Below are 15192 nucleotides of genomic sequence, written 5' to 3' on the forward strand. Positions count from 1 at the left end.
GAATAGATTTATTTATTTGTCTTGCCTGTCTCCTGCCTATATATAGTTAGGTCCATATATATATTTGGACAGAGACAACATTTTTGTAATTTTGGTTCTAGACATTACCACAATGAATTTTAAACAAAACAATTCAGATGCAGTTGAAGTTCAGACTTTCAGCTTTCATTTGAGGGTATCCACATTAAAATTGGATGAAGGCTTTAGGAGTTTCAGCTCCTTAACATGTGCCACCCTTAAGGGACCAAAATTAATCGGACAGATTAAATAATTGTAAATAAAATGTTCATTTCTAGTACTTGGTTGAAAACCCTTTGTTGGCAATGACTGCCTGACGTCTTGAACTCATGGACATCACCAGACGCTGTGTTTCCTCCTTTTTAATGCTCTGCCAGGCCTTCACTGCGGTGGTTTTCAGTTGCTGTTTGTTTGTGTGCCTTTCTGTCTGAAGTTTAGTCTTTAACAAGTGAAATGCATGCTCAATTGGGTTGAGATCAGATGACTGACTTGGCCATTCAAGAATATTCCACTTCTTTGCTTTAATAAACTCCTGGGTTGCTTTGGCTTTATGTTTTGGGTCATTGGTCGTCGTTTCATACTACAGATGGACAATCAGTTTGGCTGCATTTGGCTGGATCTGAGCACACAGTATGGCTCTGAATACCTCAGAATTCATTTAGCTGCTTCTGTCCTGTGTCACATCATCAATAAACACTAGTGACCCAGTGCCATTTTCAGCCATGCATGCCCATGCCATCACACTGCCTCCGCCGTGTTTTACAGATGATGTGGTATGCTTTGGATCATGAGCTGTACCACGCCTTCGCCATACTTTTCTCTTTCCATCATTCTGGTAGAGGTTGATCTTGGTTTCATCTGTCCAAAGAATGTTCTTCCAGAACTGTTCTGGCTTTTTTAGATGTTTTTTTTTTAGCAAAGTCCAGTCTAGCCTTTTGATTCTTGATGCTTATGAGTGGCTTGCACCGTGCAGTGAACCCACTGTATTTACTTTCATGCAGTGTTCTCTTTATGGTAGATTTGGATATTGATACGCCTACCTCCTGAAGAGTGTTGTTCACTTGGTTGGCTGTTGTGAAGGGGTTTCTCTTCATCATGGAGATTATTCTGTGATCATCCACCACTCTTGTCTTCTGTGGGCGCCCAGGTCTTTTTGCATTGATGAGTTCACCAGTGCTTTCTTTCTTTCTCAGGATGTACCAAACTGTAGATTTTGCCTCTCCTAATGTTGTAGCAATTTCTCAGATGTGTTTTTTCTGTTTTTGCAGCTTAAGGATGGCTTTTTTCACCTGCATGGAGAGCGCCTTTGACCTCATGTTTCCTTCACAGCAAAACCTTCCAAATGCAAGCACCACACCTCAAATCAACTTCAGGCCTTTTATCTGCAATTGAGAATGACATAACGAAGGGACACATGTCCATGAATTAGCCTTGGAGTCAATTGTCCAATTACTTTTGTTCCCTTTAAAAACAGGGTGGCACATGTTAAGGAGCTGAAACTCCTAAACCCTTCATCCAATTTTAATGTGGATACCCTCAAATGAAAGCTGAAAGTCTGAACTTCAACTGCATCTGAATTGTTTTGTTTAAAATTGTGTGTGTGTGTGTGTGTAATATATATATATATATATATATATATATATATATATATATATATATACAAACACACACAGTACAGACTCAAATAGTATAGTCAAAAATTTTCTCTTCTCTGTTGTTGCTGGTACAGTGCAATGGTTAAGTGCACAGCCTACAACATGGGAGACTGGGGTTAAAATCCTGGCCCTTCCCTGTTTGAAAATAATATACCAGTAGTGGTCCTTGGGCAAGGCTATAGAGCCTACCTCAATAAACATGAGTGTCACGAACAAAGAGTGTTATGCCCGGATTAACAAGGCCTACTTCAGATGTTGAGGAACCAGGGCAAACTGATGATAAATGGGCTATTGGAACAAACCATACATGGTTCTGATGAAATGCTACTATAAGGGTAGGTTTCCACTGTCCAGATTACATCAGGATTTGCTGCAGATTCGACGCTGCGTACAGTAACAGCGTCCAATCCGCAGCGGCCAGATGTTACAGCATATTGGAGGGGATTTTATGAAATCCCGTTTCCATTACGCATGGATGCATATCCGGACATGTGGCGCTTATTTCCAGACCGCAGCATGCCTATTTACCACTCCGTCTCCAAAAGGTAAAGAACCCAATTTATGGATATGATGCGATGATTCCGTATGTGTTCAATGAACACATGCGGTATCGCCGCGCATACAACGGGGCAGCGCTTTGGGCGGAGCGGGGTTTCTGCTCCGTCCAAAGCGCTGCCAGTACGCAGCGTGGACACATACCCTAACAGCAGACCAAATGAGAGGGGATATATGAGGCTTATGAGGAAACTGGATGGATAAAAGTCCACTGACTGAGAAACAACTAGTCACCCTACATTTCAATATCCTAAAAAGAAGGCTATTATCACAACTGGAGATGGCTTCATGTGGGGTGGATCTACACTGCACTGCAGATCCCCCACCCCACATAAAGACCTGGAAGAACAACAAGATCCTGATCCAATCTGAAGATCTTAGATAAACTAAATACCATCAATACCAGAGATCGACTGTCAAGGCTCACCAAGGAAAGATGCCAATAGAGCACTTGCCTCCATACCTGCCACCACCATAACTCAAACTAATAAAACTGATCTATGCTACTGCCTCAGCAATCATGGAAATACTTGGCTATACAACCAGCAAGAACAACAGACCCCCTTGTAAAAGAAGACTGGAGACACGAAGCAACTACCAGAAATACAGAAAGGTGTAAAGATCAAGAATAAGGGCAAGCTGGACAAGTACATAGTACTGAAGCCCTAAAGACTGCTAAACAAAGGCTCACAGCGCTCGCTGCAATAGAAGCTGAGGCCAAGAAGATAAATGCCCTGTTCTCCAAAGAACCATCCAAGGTGTACTACAGAGTAACAGCACAAAGGCAGCAACTCCACCAATAGCAGAGACTGAACAATACTAGAGGAACATATGGGAGAAGGAAAAAATGCACACCAGTGCAATGTGCAAAAAATAAAGGTAACCAGCTCACCTGCTTTCTTGGCTAGTAGTGGTGCGTGGAAGCTCGGATATTTCGTGAATCCACACGTGGAGTAAATCAATAATGAAAAAGTTTCCAGCTTCCAAATATACAAAAATGTATTCAAGGCATAAGAACAAGGATAAACGGACATGCCCATCATAGCGGAAAGACACAGCAATGCAATATGTTCTTTTTGGTAATACATCTAATATTAGATTGTTTTTAACTATTGCTTGTTTTTTTGGTTTTTTTCTTTTTCTTTGGTATGTAATTTTATTGTGATTATACATCATGTTTGTTGTAACTTGATTGGTGGGTGGTAGTATATATCTCCCATTATGTTCACCCCAAAGCAGCTTGAAAAAGAACATATTGTTCGATACGCGTTGCTGTGTCTTTCCGCTATGATGGGGCATGTCCGTTTATCCTTGTTCTTATGCCTTGAATAAATTGGGAAGCTGGAAACTTTTTCATTATTGACCAGTGCAATGTGGCAGCAAGATCTGAGAATGAAACACAGCAACCACCTAGAGCAAGAACCAGTCACCATTCCAGAAGCAGACATCCAACAGTGGGTCAAGAACATGGAGAGTTGGACAGCACCTGGCCAAGACATGATCCACACCTACTGGCTAAAGAAATTAACAGCGGTACATGAATGCATGGCATAGCAGATGAACCAACTGCTAAAAGGCCACCACCCAGCTTGGCTAACAGAAGGTAGAACAGTGCTGATCATGAAGGATCCTCACAAAGGAACAGTTCCATCCAACTACCGCCCAATAACCTGCCTTACAACAACATGGAAACTCCTTTCAGGCATCATAGCAACCAAGCTACAGAACCATATGAACCAGTACATGAATCCAGCTCAGAAAGACATTGTAACCAACACCAGAGGCTCTAAGCACCAGCTCTTAGTAGATAGAGCATTTGCTCAAGACTCAAGGTCCAGACAATTGACTCAATGCCACACACACATGGATCTGTGAATGCTTGGCTCTTTACAGTGTCAACAGGAAATTAAGAACCTTCCTCAGAAAATCGGTGGGGCTATGGAGCACAATATTGGTAGTGAACTCAAGACAACTATCACAAGTGACCATCTGAGAATGAAACAGATCTGGAAGGAAGAACAGGAACATGAAGCGCCATGGCAAGACAAGCCGCTGCATGGCATGTACCATCGACAGATAATGGAGGAGGCTGACATGGAGAAATCCTACCAATGGCTGGAGAACGCTGGACTCCGAGACAGCACAGAGGCACTAGTCATAGCTGCACATGAGCAAGCACTGAGTACCAGATCCATAGAAGCAGGAATCTATCTCACAAGACAAGACCCAAGGTGCAGAAGCCTCAGAAACCGTCCAACACATAGTAAGTAGCAGGATGTATAATGCAAGCAGGAACAGTGTATACCAAATGCCACAACCAAGTAGGGGAAGTTGTATACAGGAACATCTGCACAGCATATTGGCTAAGTCCCCCTAAGTCGAGGTGGGAGACCCCAGAGAAAGTGGTGGAGAATGAAAGTGCTAAAATCCTGTGGGACTTCAAGATTCAGACGGATAAGCAGGTGTTGGCTAACCAACATTGTGATAGTAGACAAGGATTATAAGACAGCAATGATAATAGATGTGGCAGCATGGCTACAACAGATCCCAGGAGCAACATCTGAACTCTCTGTCCAGAAAAGCGCAATACTGGGAACAGCTAAGATCCTGCGCAGAACTCTCAAACTCCCAGACCTCTGGTTAATTATACACACACTTATTTCTAGTGTTGCCGTTTAGTCCCATATACATGAACAGATAAGGTACTGTTTTTGCAAAAATAATAAACAACAAAATATTCTTTCCTTCCGAACCTGGACTCTTGACTATCTTTGCTGGAATGCTGCATGTAATTTAAGATTGGCAAGAGATAAACATGTATCTAACTTGTATTCCCTAAAACCTGTGATCTTCATTGATCTTTACTGATGTAACCCTCTATATACCGCAAATTAAAAATGGTGAGATGTCAACAAACGCAGGGCATAATATTTATACAGTGACAGAAGTTGAACGAAAATATATAGACTCTTATTTAAGAGTTTGATGTATTATACTATTGCTTTCCAGCAACTTTCCGAAGTTTCCATTCTGCGGTGTCACTCTGAGATTCTAAAAAAATATTCAGGATTGAGAGTCCTCAGTAGTTGATACCTTTTAATGGCTAACTGAAAAGATGGTAATACATTGCAAGCTTTCGAGACTACTCGGGTCTCTTCATCAGGCTAGACACATAGTAACACATAGTAAGCCTGATGTCTAGCCTGATGAAGAGACCTGAGTAGTCTCGAAAGCTTGCAATGTATTACCATCTTTTCAGTTAGCCATTAAAAGGTATCAACTACTGAGGACTCTCAATCCTGAATATTTTTCTATCCACTGGCTAACACGGTACAAAGATATACATCTTTCCTGTATCTGAGATTCTAGTCACTTGGGAATGCCCCATGCTTCAGAGTTGAAATATTTCTGCTCTCTGCTTTCGGACACTGGCGATTTTGGCAGCTCCCAAGAATGTTTCCTTCTTCCTTAGTCTCTGCTTATTCCAGCTCAAGTCTCCCAAACAGTGAACACCTGTTTTGTATGCAGCATAAATCGCCTGCGTACAGATCTGTCTGCTGCAGAGGATCGCCAGCCATGCTGTTTATTTCTGAATGTGACACATCGTGCCATGTCTCGTGATTGCTATATGGGTATCAATGTCATTATTTGTTTTGGGAGGTTCTGTAGTGTGAGTAATATATTCAACTTATCTCCTGCTTTTTGTCTTAAATTTATTTTAGGGTGAAGGGTGTCGTTCTCCACCTCTTTCTGGACATGTGGGGTTTGACAGCATGCCGGATCAACTGGTTAATAAATCAATTAGTCATGGCTTTTGTTTCAATATCCTCTGTGTGGGTGAGTATTTACAGATTTGTGTTAGGGGCGGCAGTGAACCAATGGCTATTGTATGAATAGCACAAGAGGAGCAAGATTTCTGTAACTCCACTGAAAATGAGACCATTCAATGGCCGGATATATATGAAAGCAGCGCATTGTGTGCATGACTTGTTACAATGCACTGTGTAGCTGGCGGTAAACAAGTCGCGCCCCAGCTTCATGTCACAGCAGCAATCAATTCATTAGATAACGATCTAGTGGACTTGTAGTACAGAATAGAGTACTGACAGATCTAGTAATTTGGAAGCGCTAATACACCCAATACACAAAGGGGCAAAGTTGATATTACATGTTTTGGGGATTTTTATTTATTTATTTATTTTTAATAGCCCCTATTAAATGTGATATGCTCCAGGCCTGACATGTTGTACACGTTATCCACTCGTTTAACATTTGAACTGTTGTAGATTTCTGCTTTCAGCAGATTCAATAGCACACTCAGACATTGGCAGGGAATTAATATTTTTACTTGGGAAATACCACAACTAGAGTTGAGCGACTTTTGGTTTTTTAGGGTCGCGTTTCGTTTCGTCAAACCCGACTTTTCCAAAAGTCGGGTCGAGCAAGATCGTCCGATTATAGGGAAAAGTCGGGGTCGTCCCGAAACCAGAAACCCAATGTAAGTCAATGGGGAATAAAAGTCGGCAGTGAGAGGAGGACAGGAAACACACCTACAGTGCCCATTTGAATGCCAAAAGCATCAATTCTTCTTACTTAAGCTTGTCAACCTTAATTAACTTCATAATACAAGTTACGCACTGAAAAATGGGGGTTATTTGGCTAAAGTTGTGGGGGGGAGGGCTGGCTGCAGGTTTTCATGTGCCCTGGGCGAAAGAGCGCCCCTTTAACACATACCACAACTCATCATGCTCCGATACGGCAGAGAAATAGCGGTATAGTACAATGAAAAATACCTCACTTTTTACATCTCATGACAAGGCCCATCTATTTCTCCATACAGAATCATTGGTCCCATATAATGTTTGAAACAGTATATGATGAGCTCCACATAATGCTACAGTATATGTTGGTCCCCATGGATGAAGCTCCGCTGTCTTATGGGCCCAAATAATGCTCCAAACATAATGGGCCCCATTTCTAATGCTCTAGTGTATAATGGGCCCTGTAAATGCTGCTCCAGTGTCTGATGTCCACCTTTGGAATGTTCCAGTGTATGGTGGGCCCCATCTATCATTCTCCAGAGTATAGTGCTCCCCAAAAATTGCTGTCCCAACATTGAAAACAATCAAATAAGTCTCCTCGCTAGGGAATCCCTGTACTTGTCTGGATTCCTCGTCGTCCCCATCTTCCATCTCACTGCACAGTATTTCAACTTTGCAAGTGCTGTGATCCTGAGCAAGCAGGGGGGGCCCACTCGTTGGCGACGGCACTGGCACAGGGCCCCTGATAGTACGGTGGTGTGTCTGATGGCGGGTGGGCCGAACCTGCACTTTCATCTGCAGCTTCCTCTTTGTCACCGTGTAAGATGGAACTGTATATGGGAAGGGTAACCTGAGTTTCATCAGGGTCAGATTCAGGTCGTGTAGCGTGCGAGGGGAATGTAGTGGTCTGGGTCAATGTACCAGCAGATTCATCGAGCAGTGGCTGGGCATCAGTGCACTTGTGTCGTCCCCAGAAGTACGGTCGCCACAGTGGCATTACCTTCTTCCTAGGGAGTGTGATGTCATGCTTGGGAGCAACGAAGGATCTCTCTAGCAGGTTAACTGATTGGGCGGCGTTATTCCCACGAGTCATGACCCTCCAAACAGCGTTCATGAAGGCAAAGTGTTTGTTTTACGTGGGCAGTATGGTTGCAAAGCTGAACCTTAAAGGAATGTCCAGAAGGGCACCACCAGGAGTGGAGCCTACGGTTAAATTCGACTCCACCTGGGAAACCTCAACCATGCCAGCTACAGAACAGATGCACACATTGCAAGCTTAATTCCGTTAACGAACGAGACTCCGTCATGCCCCGCGGTCCGAGTCCGGCTTACTAGAGGGACACGTGAGGCTCTGGCACATGAGATTGGCCAATAACTGGTGTGTCATGCCCTTACATGTCCGTGGCTGCATGTGCGCTACACTGAAAAGGCCAGCGTTTGTCGCTTACAGGTGCAGATAACCCGCTGAACAACGTTAGTGATGGGGATCACTGATTACAATTATTACCCGCGAACAATGATTTCCCAGTAAGTGCAGGTCAACCGCAGTTCCGGAATTAGGCCTAACCGTCATTCCTGAAAAAATGAAAAACTTACGTGTGCAAACCACAGGTGCTGTAGCTTGCTTAACAGCTCGCCAGCCGTTCTCACGCCCAGTATGGATTACACGTGATTGCACAAAGGTGAGAAAGGGTACCGTATCCCCAGATAACATGTATGGATAGCGTACACATTCAAAATATGTCTATACATCAGGAGGCAGGCTCAGACGGTGTTAGGCCCAGTATGGATTGCACGTGATTGCACAAAGGTGAGAAAGGGTACCGTATCCCCAGATAACATGTATGGATAGCGTACACATTCAAAATATATGTCTCAGGAGGCAGGCTCAGACGGTGTTAGGCCCAGTATGGATTGCACGTGATTGCACAAAGGTTAGAAAGGGTACCGTTTCCCCGGATAACATGTATGGATAGCGTACACATTCAAAATATATGTCTCAGGAGGCAGGCTCAGACGGTGTTAGGCCCAGTATGGATTGCACGTGATTGCACAAAGGTTAGAAAGGGTACCGTATCCCCGGATAACATGTATGGATAGCGTACACATTCAAAATATATGTCTATACATCAGGAGGCAGGCTCAGACGGTGTCAGGCACAGTATGGATTTGACGGCCCAGATTACACAGCGGAGGAGCAGGGAGAGGTAAAGATTGCAAATGCTGGGGCCCTGCCCAAGCAAGGGGGGCCCACTCGTGGGCGTCGGTACTGGCACTGGGCCCCTCATAGTACGGCGGTGTGTCTGACGGCGGGTGTGCACCACCACCGTCAGAGACACTTGATTGCACTTTGAAGGACCCTGTACCAGTGCCCGCGCCCAAGAGTCGGCCTACCCACCTGTCCAGGGCAACGGCACTCGCACGGTGTCGTGCGCTAGGTGGTGACCCCGGCCATGGGGGGGGGAGGCAGCACAGTTAGGGAGTTTTAGAAAGTGGCATATGTTGATGTTGGACATTCAGCTGATGCAAAAGGTGAAATAGGTCAAGTCCCAGGAAGAGGTGGACCAAAGCAAGCCATTTTTCTGTCACCCTATGTGTCATCAGAGGAAGGTGGGACAAAATCCTTGGAAACCCATGCGTGGTTCATTTTAATGAAGGTTAGATCATCCACATTTTGGGTTGACAGACGGGTCCTTTTTTCTGTCAGGATTTTTCCAGCTGCACTGAAGACTCTTTCCGATAGCACACTTGCAGCTGGGCAAGCGAGCTCCTGTAAGGCATATTGTGCCAATTCAGGCCAGGTGTCCAGTTTAGCGGCCCAATAGTCAAAGGGGAATGACCTGTGTGGGAGAACATCGATATGGGAGGAAAAGTAGTTTGTAACCATAGTTGACAACTGCTGTCTCCTGTCACTTTCCATCGATGCAGTATTACCAGTTGTGTGAGCGGTACTTGAAAAATCAGTCCACAACATTGTCATGAAACCCCTGTCTCCAACGCCACTTCTGCTGTGTGCACCACGAACACCTCTGCCAAGCTGCCCCCGGCCCGTACGGCTCGTGTGAGAACCATCACCGCTGCTGTGTGCTGGGAATGCCTCAAGCAACAGATTTACCAGAGTTGCTTGTTTATTAGCCAATATTAGGTCAAGGTTCTCCTGTGGCATGATGTTTTGTAATTTGCCTTTATAGCGTGGATCCAGGATGCTGGCCAACCAGTAGCGTCATCGTTCATCATTTTGGCAATGCGTGGGTCCCTTTTTAGGATCTGCAAGGCATAATCTGACATGTGGGCCAATGTTCCCGGTGTCAATGATGCACTGCGAGTGCTGGTTGGAGGAGCACTTTCTGGCAAATCCACATCCCTCCAGTCACGCACAAACCCTGTACCAGACCTTGCCACGCCAACATTTTCACTTGCCCCACGAGATGCATCCTCCTCCCCTAAGTAATCATCCCCATCATCCTCCTCCTCCTCTTCTTCCTCCACCTCGTCCAGGAGAGGTCCCTGAGCAGACAATGGCTGAATGTCATCAAGGATTCCCTCCTCCTCTTCCTCCTCATCAACATTGGCTGCAGACGCCTGCTCCTTAAGGTGTGTCAAAGTTTGTATGAGCAGACGCATAAGTGGGATGCTCATGCTTAGGATGGCGTCGTCTGCGCTTACCAGCCGTGTGCATTCCTCAAAACACTGAAGGACTTTACAGAGGTCTTTCAGCTTCGACCACTGCACACCTGTCAACTCCATGTCTGCTCTCAAAGTGCCTGGCCGTGTATCCTCCCACAAATGCATTATGGCCTGCCTCTGCTCGCACAGCCGCTCCACCATGTGCAGGGTGGAGTTCCACCTTGTTGCAATGTCGATAATGAGGCGGTGGTTGGGAAGGTGGAGCAATCGCTGCAGCTTCTGCATACGAACGGAGTGTACAGGCGACCGGCGGATGTGCGCGCACCTTCTGGAGCAGGGCTGTTAACTCCGGATAATTTTTGAGGAAGCACTGCATCACCAGGTTCAAGGTGTGAGCCAAGCAAGGTATATGGCTGAGTTTTGAAAGGGCTATGGCTGCCACAAAATTACGGCCATTATCACTAACTACCTTGCCTGCCTCAAGATGTACACTGCCCAGCCATGACTCAGTTTGTCGCTTCAAGTACTCGGCCAGCACCTCGGCGGTGTGTCTGTTGCCCAAACACATCATCTGCAACACAGCCTGCTGACGCTTTCCACTAGCTGCTAGATAGGGGGACACATCGTGTGCAACAGTGGCAGCTGCAGATGGAGTGCTCGTACGACTGCGCTCTGTGGACGAGCTTTCGCTTCTGGAGGAGGAGGAGGAGGAGGGTCGAACGCCTACAGCCAACTGTTTCCTATACCGTGGGCTAGGCAGCACTGTCCCACCACCGCTGTCCCCTGTGGACCCTGCATCCACCACATTAACCCAGTGCGCAGTGATGGACACGTAACGGCCCTGGCCATGCCGACTGGACCATGCATCAGTTGTGAGGTGCACCTTTCCGCTCACTGACTGCTTGAGTGCATGGACAATGCGGTCTTTCACATGATGGTGGAGGGCTGGGATGGCTTTGCGAGAGAAGAAGTGGCGACTGGGTAGGTCATAGCGTGGTACTGCATAGGCCATGAGTTCGCGGAAAGCTGTGCTTTCCACCAACCGAAAGGGCATCATCTCAAACGAGATTAGTTTGGCAATGTGGGCGTTCAAACCCAGTGTACGCGGATGAGAGACTGAGTACTTTCTTGACCTACTCATAGTGTCTGGGAGGGTGAGCTGGACTTGAGAGCTGCATATGGTGGAAGTAGCGGTGGACAGGGCGGACTGAGAGAGGGTTGATGATGGTGATGGAGTTGGTGTTCTTTCTGATGGCCTAGAATCAGTCTTTCGTTGATATAACAGTGGGATTCCCTGACTGCTGTGGCCTTGCAACGACACCTCAACATTTGCTGCTGTGCTAACCGGTGGGCTTACAGTGGGGGAAACAATGTAGCGTTGCTGACTACCTTCGTTGTGATCAGTTGCACATGTGGCACTTGAGGTTTGGTGTTGTGTCCACGCTTGCAAGTGCATGCTGGTTAAATGTCTAAGCATGCAACTGGTATTCAAATTTTTCAGATTTTTCCCTCGGCTAAAGGTCTTTGCGCACTTCTTACAGATAACCTTGGCCTGATCATGAGGATTTTGTTCAAAAAAGTGCCACACTGCACTCTTTCTACTTTGGCAGACATTTTGCGGCCTAGCACGCTGTGATCTTTTGACCCTCTGGACAAGCTGTCCAGCAACTCTTTTGATGTTTGGAACCTGTCTTTGGAGTGCTCCGGGCCTGCCAGATAACAGCTGTGGCGATGTCGATGTCTGCTGTGGATGCTCCTCATCTGAGCTATTGGAAGCAGCACCCTCTTCCCCCAATGGATGCCAATCTGGGTCAACAACTGGGTCATCCATCACCTCCTCTTCTATGTCATGTGCACCTTCCTCTGTGTCACCGTGTATGGTGGTATAGTGTGCGGGAAGGGGCACCTGAGTCTCATCAGGGTCAGAATCTGGCTCTATACACTGCGAGGACAATGTAGTGCTCTGAGTGAATGTACCAGCAGAATCATCCATCAGCGGCTGTGCATCAGTGCACTCCATGTCAGATTCATCTTGGCCTGGGTAATTCACCATTTCACTTGATAATCCAGGCCTGGTATGTGAAAACAGCTCCATGGAGTAATCAGTAGTATGGCCTGCGTCATCCTTCAATCTTGGTTGGGGTGAAGGACACAAGGAAAGGTGTGGTTCATGAACATGAGCCTCCAATGACGACTCAGTGCTTTTTCTTTTTACAACTGAAGAAGAGGAGGCGATAGAGCTGGAGGCTGAGTCAGCAATGTAAGACAAAACTTTTTCCTGATGCTCTGGCTTTAAAAGCGGTTTGCCAACTCCTAGAAAACTAAGCGTTCGAGGCCTTATGTAGCCAGACGATGACGCAGGCTCAGCACCTCCTGCATTCGGTCCTATTTTGCTCTTGCCACTACCATCAGATCCACCACCAACACCATCATTACCAGCTGCCAACCCCCGCCCAATTCCACGGCCTCTTCCACCAGCCTTCCTCATTTTTGGTAGAAATGTAGACAAAATCCAACAAACTATATAGTAATGTAAAACAAGGTACAAGGTGTCTATAGGACAGGGGAGATTTTGAATTTCTGCAGACACTTGTGGACACTGGACACTTTTGGATTGTGTGAGGCCCACTGATATCTGAGCGCTATGTCACAGGCTCGATGGCACAGCTGTGACCAAAGTGACTAGAGGATAAGGGAGATTTTGAATCTCTGCACACACTTTTGGACACTGGACACTTTTGGATTGTGTGAGGCCCAATGAATATCTGAGCGCTATGTCACAGGCTCGATGGCACAGCTGTGACAAAAGTGACTAGAGGATAAGGGAGATTGGATTGCTTTTAAAAAAGCAGTTTGCAGAGCAGTGGGTAAACAGCAATGCAGGAATGTCAGGAAGCCTTAGAAGGCAGCCCAACAACCAACACCACTGATACACCACTATATAGCCTCCCCTTGCACTGCACACACAGTGACTGGTGTGTTGTGCAGGCCAAATCGCTAGCAGCAGAAGCAGTTTTTTTGTCTTCTTCCCTGCCTAACGCTCTCCCTACAGAATCAGCAGCAACCTCTCCCTATACTGAGATCGGCAGAAGTAAGATGGCGGTCGGCGTGCACGCCCTTTTATACCCCCTGTGACGCCCACCAAAGCAAGCCAATCACTTGCATGCCCTTCTGAAAGATGGTGGTGACCCCTGCCTATGTCATCACGTTGCCCACAGTGTCCGTGGATCCTGATTGGCTGAAAAAGAGCGTAAAACAAACTTTTCAAACGCGACTTTGGCGCGTAAGTCGCCGACCTCGTGGCCGACCTCATCCTAGGGTCGGGTTTCGTTTCATGAAACCTGACTTTGCCAAAAGTCGGCGACTTTTGAAATTTTTCGACCCGTTTCGCTCAACTCTAACCACAACCATCATCTTTAATCACCACAATATGGAGAATTACAAAAGAAAACTTACACAGAACAAAACTGAGAGGTCACTCAGTATAGTATTAAACTCTAATGAAGATGGCGCTATCTGCTCAACACAGACTCTCCAGCATAAACCTTTAGCTGTTCTATATTCCAACATGACCTACAAGCCACATCACTGTAATAACATGTTTTGCCTTTTCAGAAGGACCCTGAAATACATTTAAAAAAAAAAAAAAGTTTATGGGGCGTTTTAAAGGGCCGTCCATCCTCGATAAAAATAGCATTGAATCCAGGTAATGATGGTAAATTAAATCCGGTATAGTCTCCTGCTCTTACCCACTTCGCCCCAATTCAGGTCGCTCACAGAGTTTTCTAATGGGACCAGAAGTGATGTCATCGCCTTTGATCACCTGACCGCTGGGGCCTCTGGCTGTGGGTGACAAGAATGTGCCTCCAGTGATGCACAGTTGCCATCACCTGACCACTGCAGCCAATCAGTCCCCAGCATACAAGTGGCTGAAGAATGGAATATTATCACTTCCATTCCATATGAAGAGCACCAGGTCAACCTGCTCTGGTACCCAGGTGGTAAGAGCGAATGAATGTGACTGATTTTCTTTACACAATTCTATTAAGTCACATGCTGCAACTTTCAGGACCTATTTTTGTGCAAATTCTTGCACAAGTGTACAGCTGCTGCAAATAAACAGACTTAAAATGCAATATATTTATCAAGAGGAGAATGCCTTGTAATGAATTGGACACAATTCCCTTTCTTTAATTTTACTTTAGCACTCAATACAGTGTTAGATAATCATATGTTCCAATAGACTTGATAGCAAACATTCATTTTGAAAATACGCCAGAAAGCTAGTGAAAATGTTCCTAAATGCATCATGTTTGACTCTGGTTTTACTGTGGCATGAAAGCAATGGCTCTGATAAATCTGTGCCTCTATGGTGTGGACAGCATATCACACTGGCAGCAAATTACTGCATGCATACGCTACATGTCATGTTCTCCTCTCATCATTTGTAACATTGATTAGGCAAATTCTCAAATTTATTTAAAAAACTTATATAGGTTCAAAATATGTTCCCATAAATGTATCTGTATATTTTTGTAGAAAGAAAAGTTGTTGTTTTTTTTTTTTTTATCTAAATGCAAAGCTGAAAATCGCCAGTTTTTTGCTTGTATTTGCTACTACTGAGAACTTGCCGAAAATTATGGTGACTGCAAGTAGTCTTCATTTACCATGGATGAATAAAATAAGAGAAAAGATTGGCACTTTTGAAGTGGTGATGGGTCCTCTTTAAATGTGTGTGTATGTATATATGTATATATATATAATATATATATAGTGTGTGAACAACGACAAAGCAA

At 45.3% G+C, this 15192-nt stretch overlaps 1 protein-coding gene across 7 annotated transcripts in view; it reads left to right on the forward strand.

Moving 5' to 3' along the window:
- SEPTIN6 (septin 6) overlaps window positions 1–15192 on the forward strand; it is a 117659-nt gene that overhangs the window by 34237 nt on the left and 68230 nt on the right. For all 7 annotated transcript variants that reach the window (XR_012227029.1, XM_073560956.1, XM_073560954.1 and 4 more), the window contains exon 2: window positions 5951–6065. Coding sequence is in view for 6 of the 7 variants with exons in the window: in XM_073560956.1 (XP_073417057.1) it covers window positions 5951–6065 (115 nt within the window). In the remaining variant the exon portion in view is untranslated. The remainder of the gene's footprint in view (window positions 1–5950; window positions 6066–15192) is intronic.

The sequence above is a fragment of the Dendrobates tinctorius genome, unplaced genomic scaffold (genome assembly GCF_039654945.1).
Source record: "Dendrobates tinctorius isolate UK_male_01 unplaced genomic scaffold, ASM3965494v1 ptg000309l, whole genome shotgun sequence".
NCBI lineage: Eukaryota > Metazoa > Chordata > Amphibia > Anura > Dendrobatidae > Dendrobates > Dendrobates tinctorius.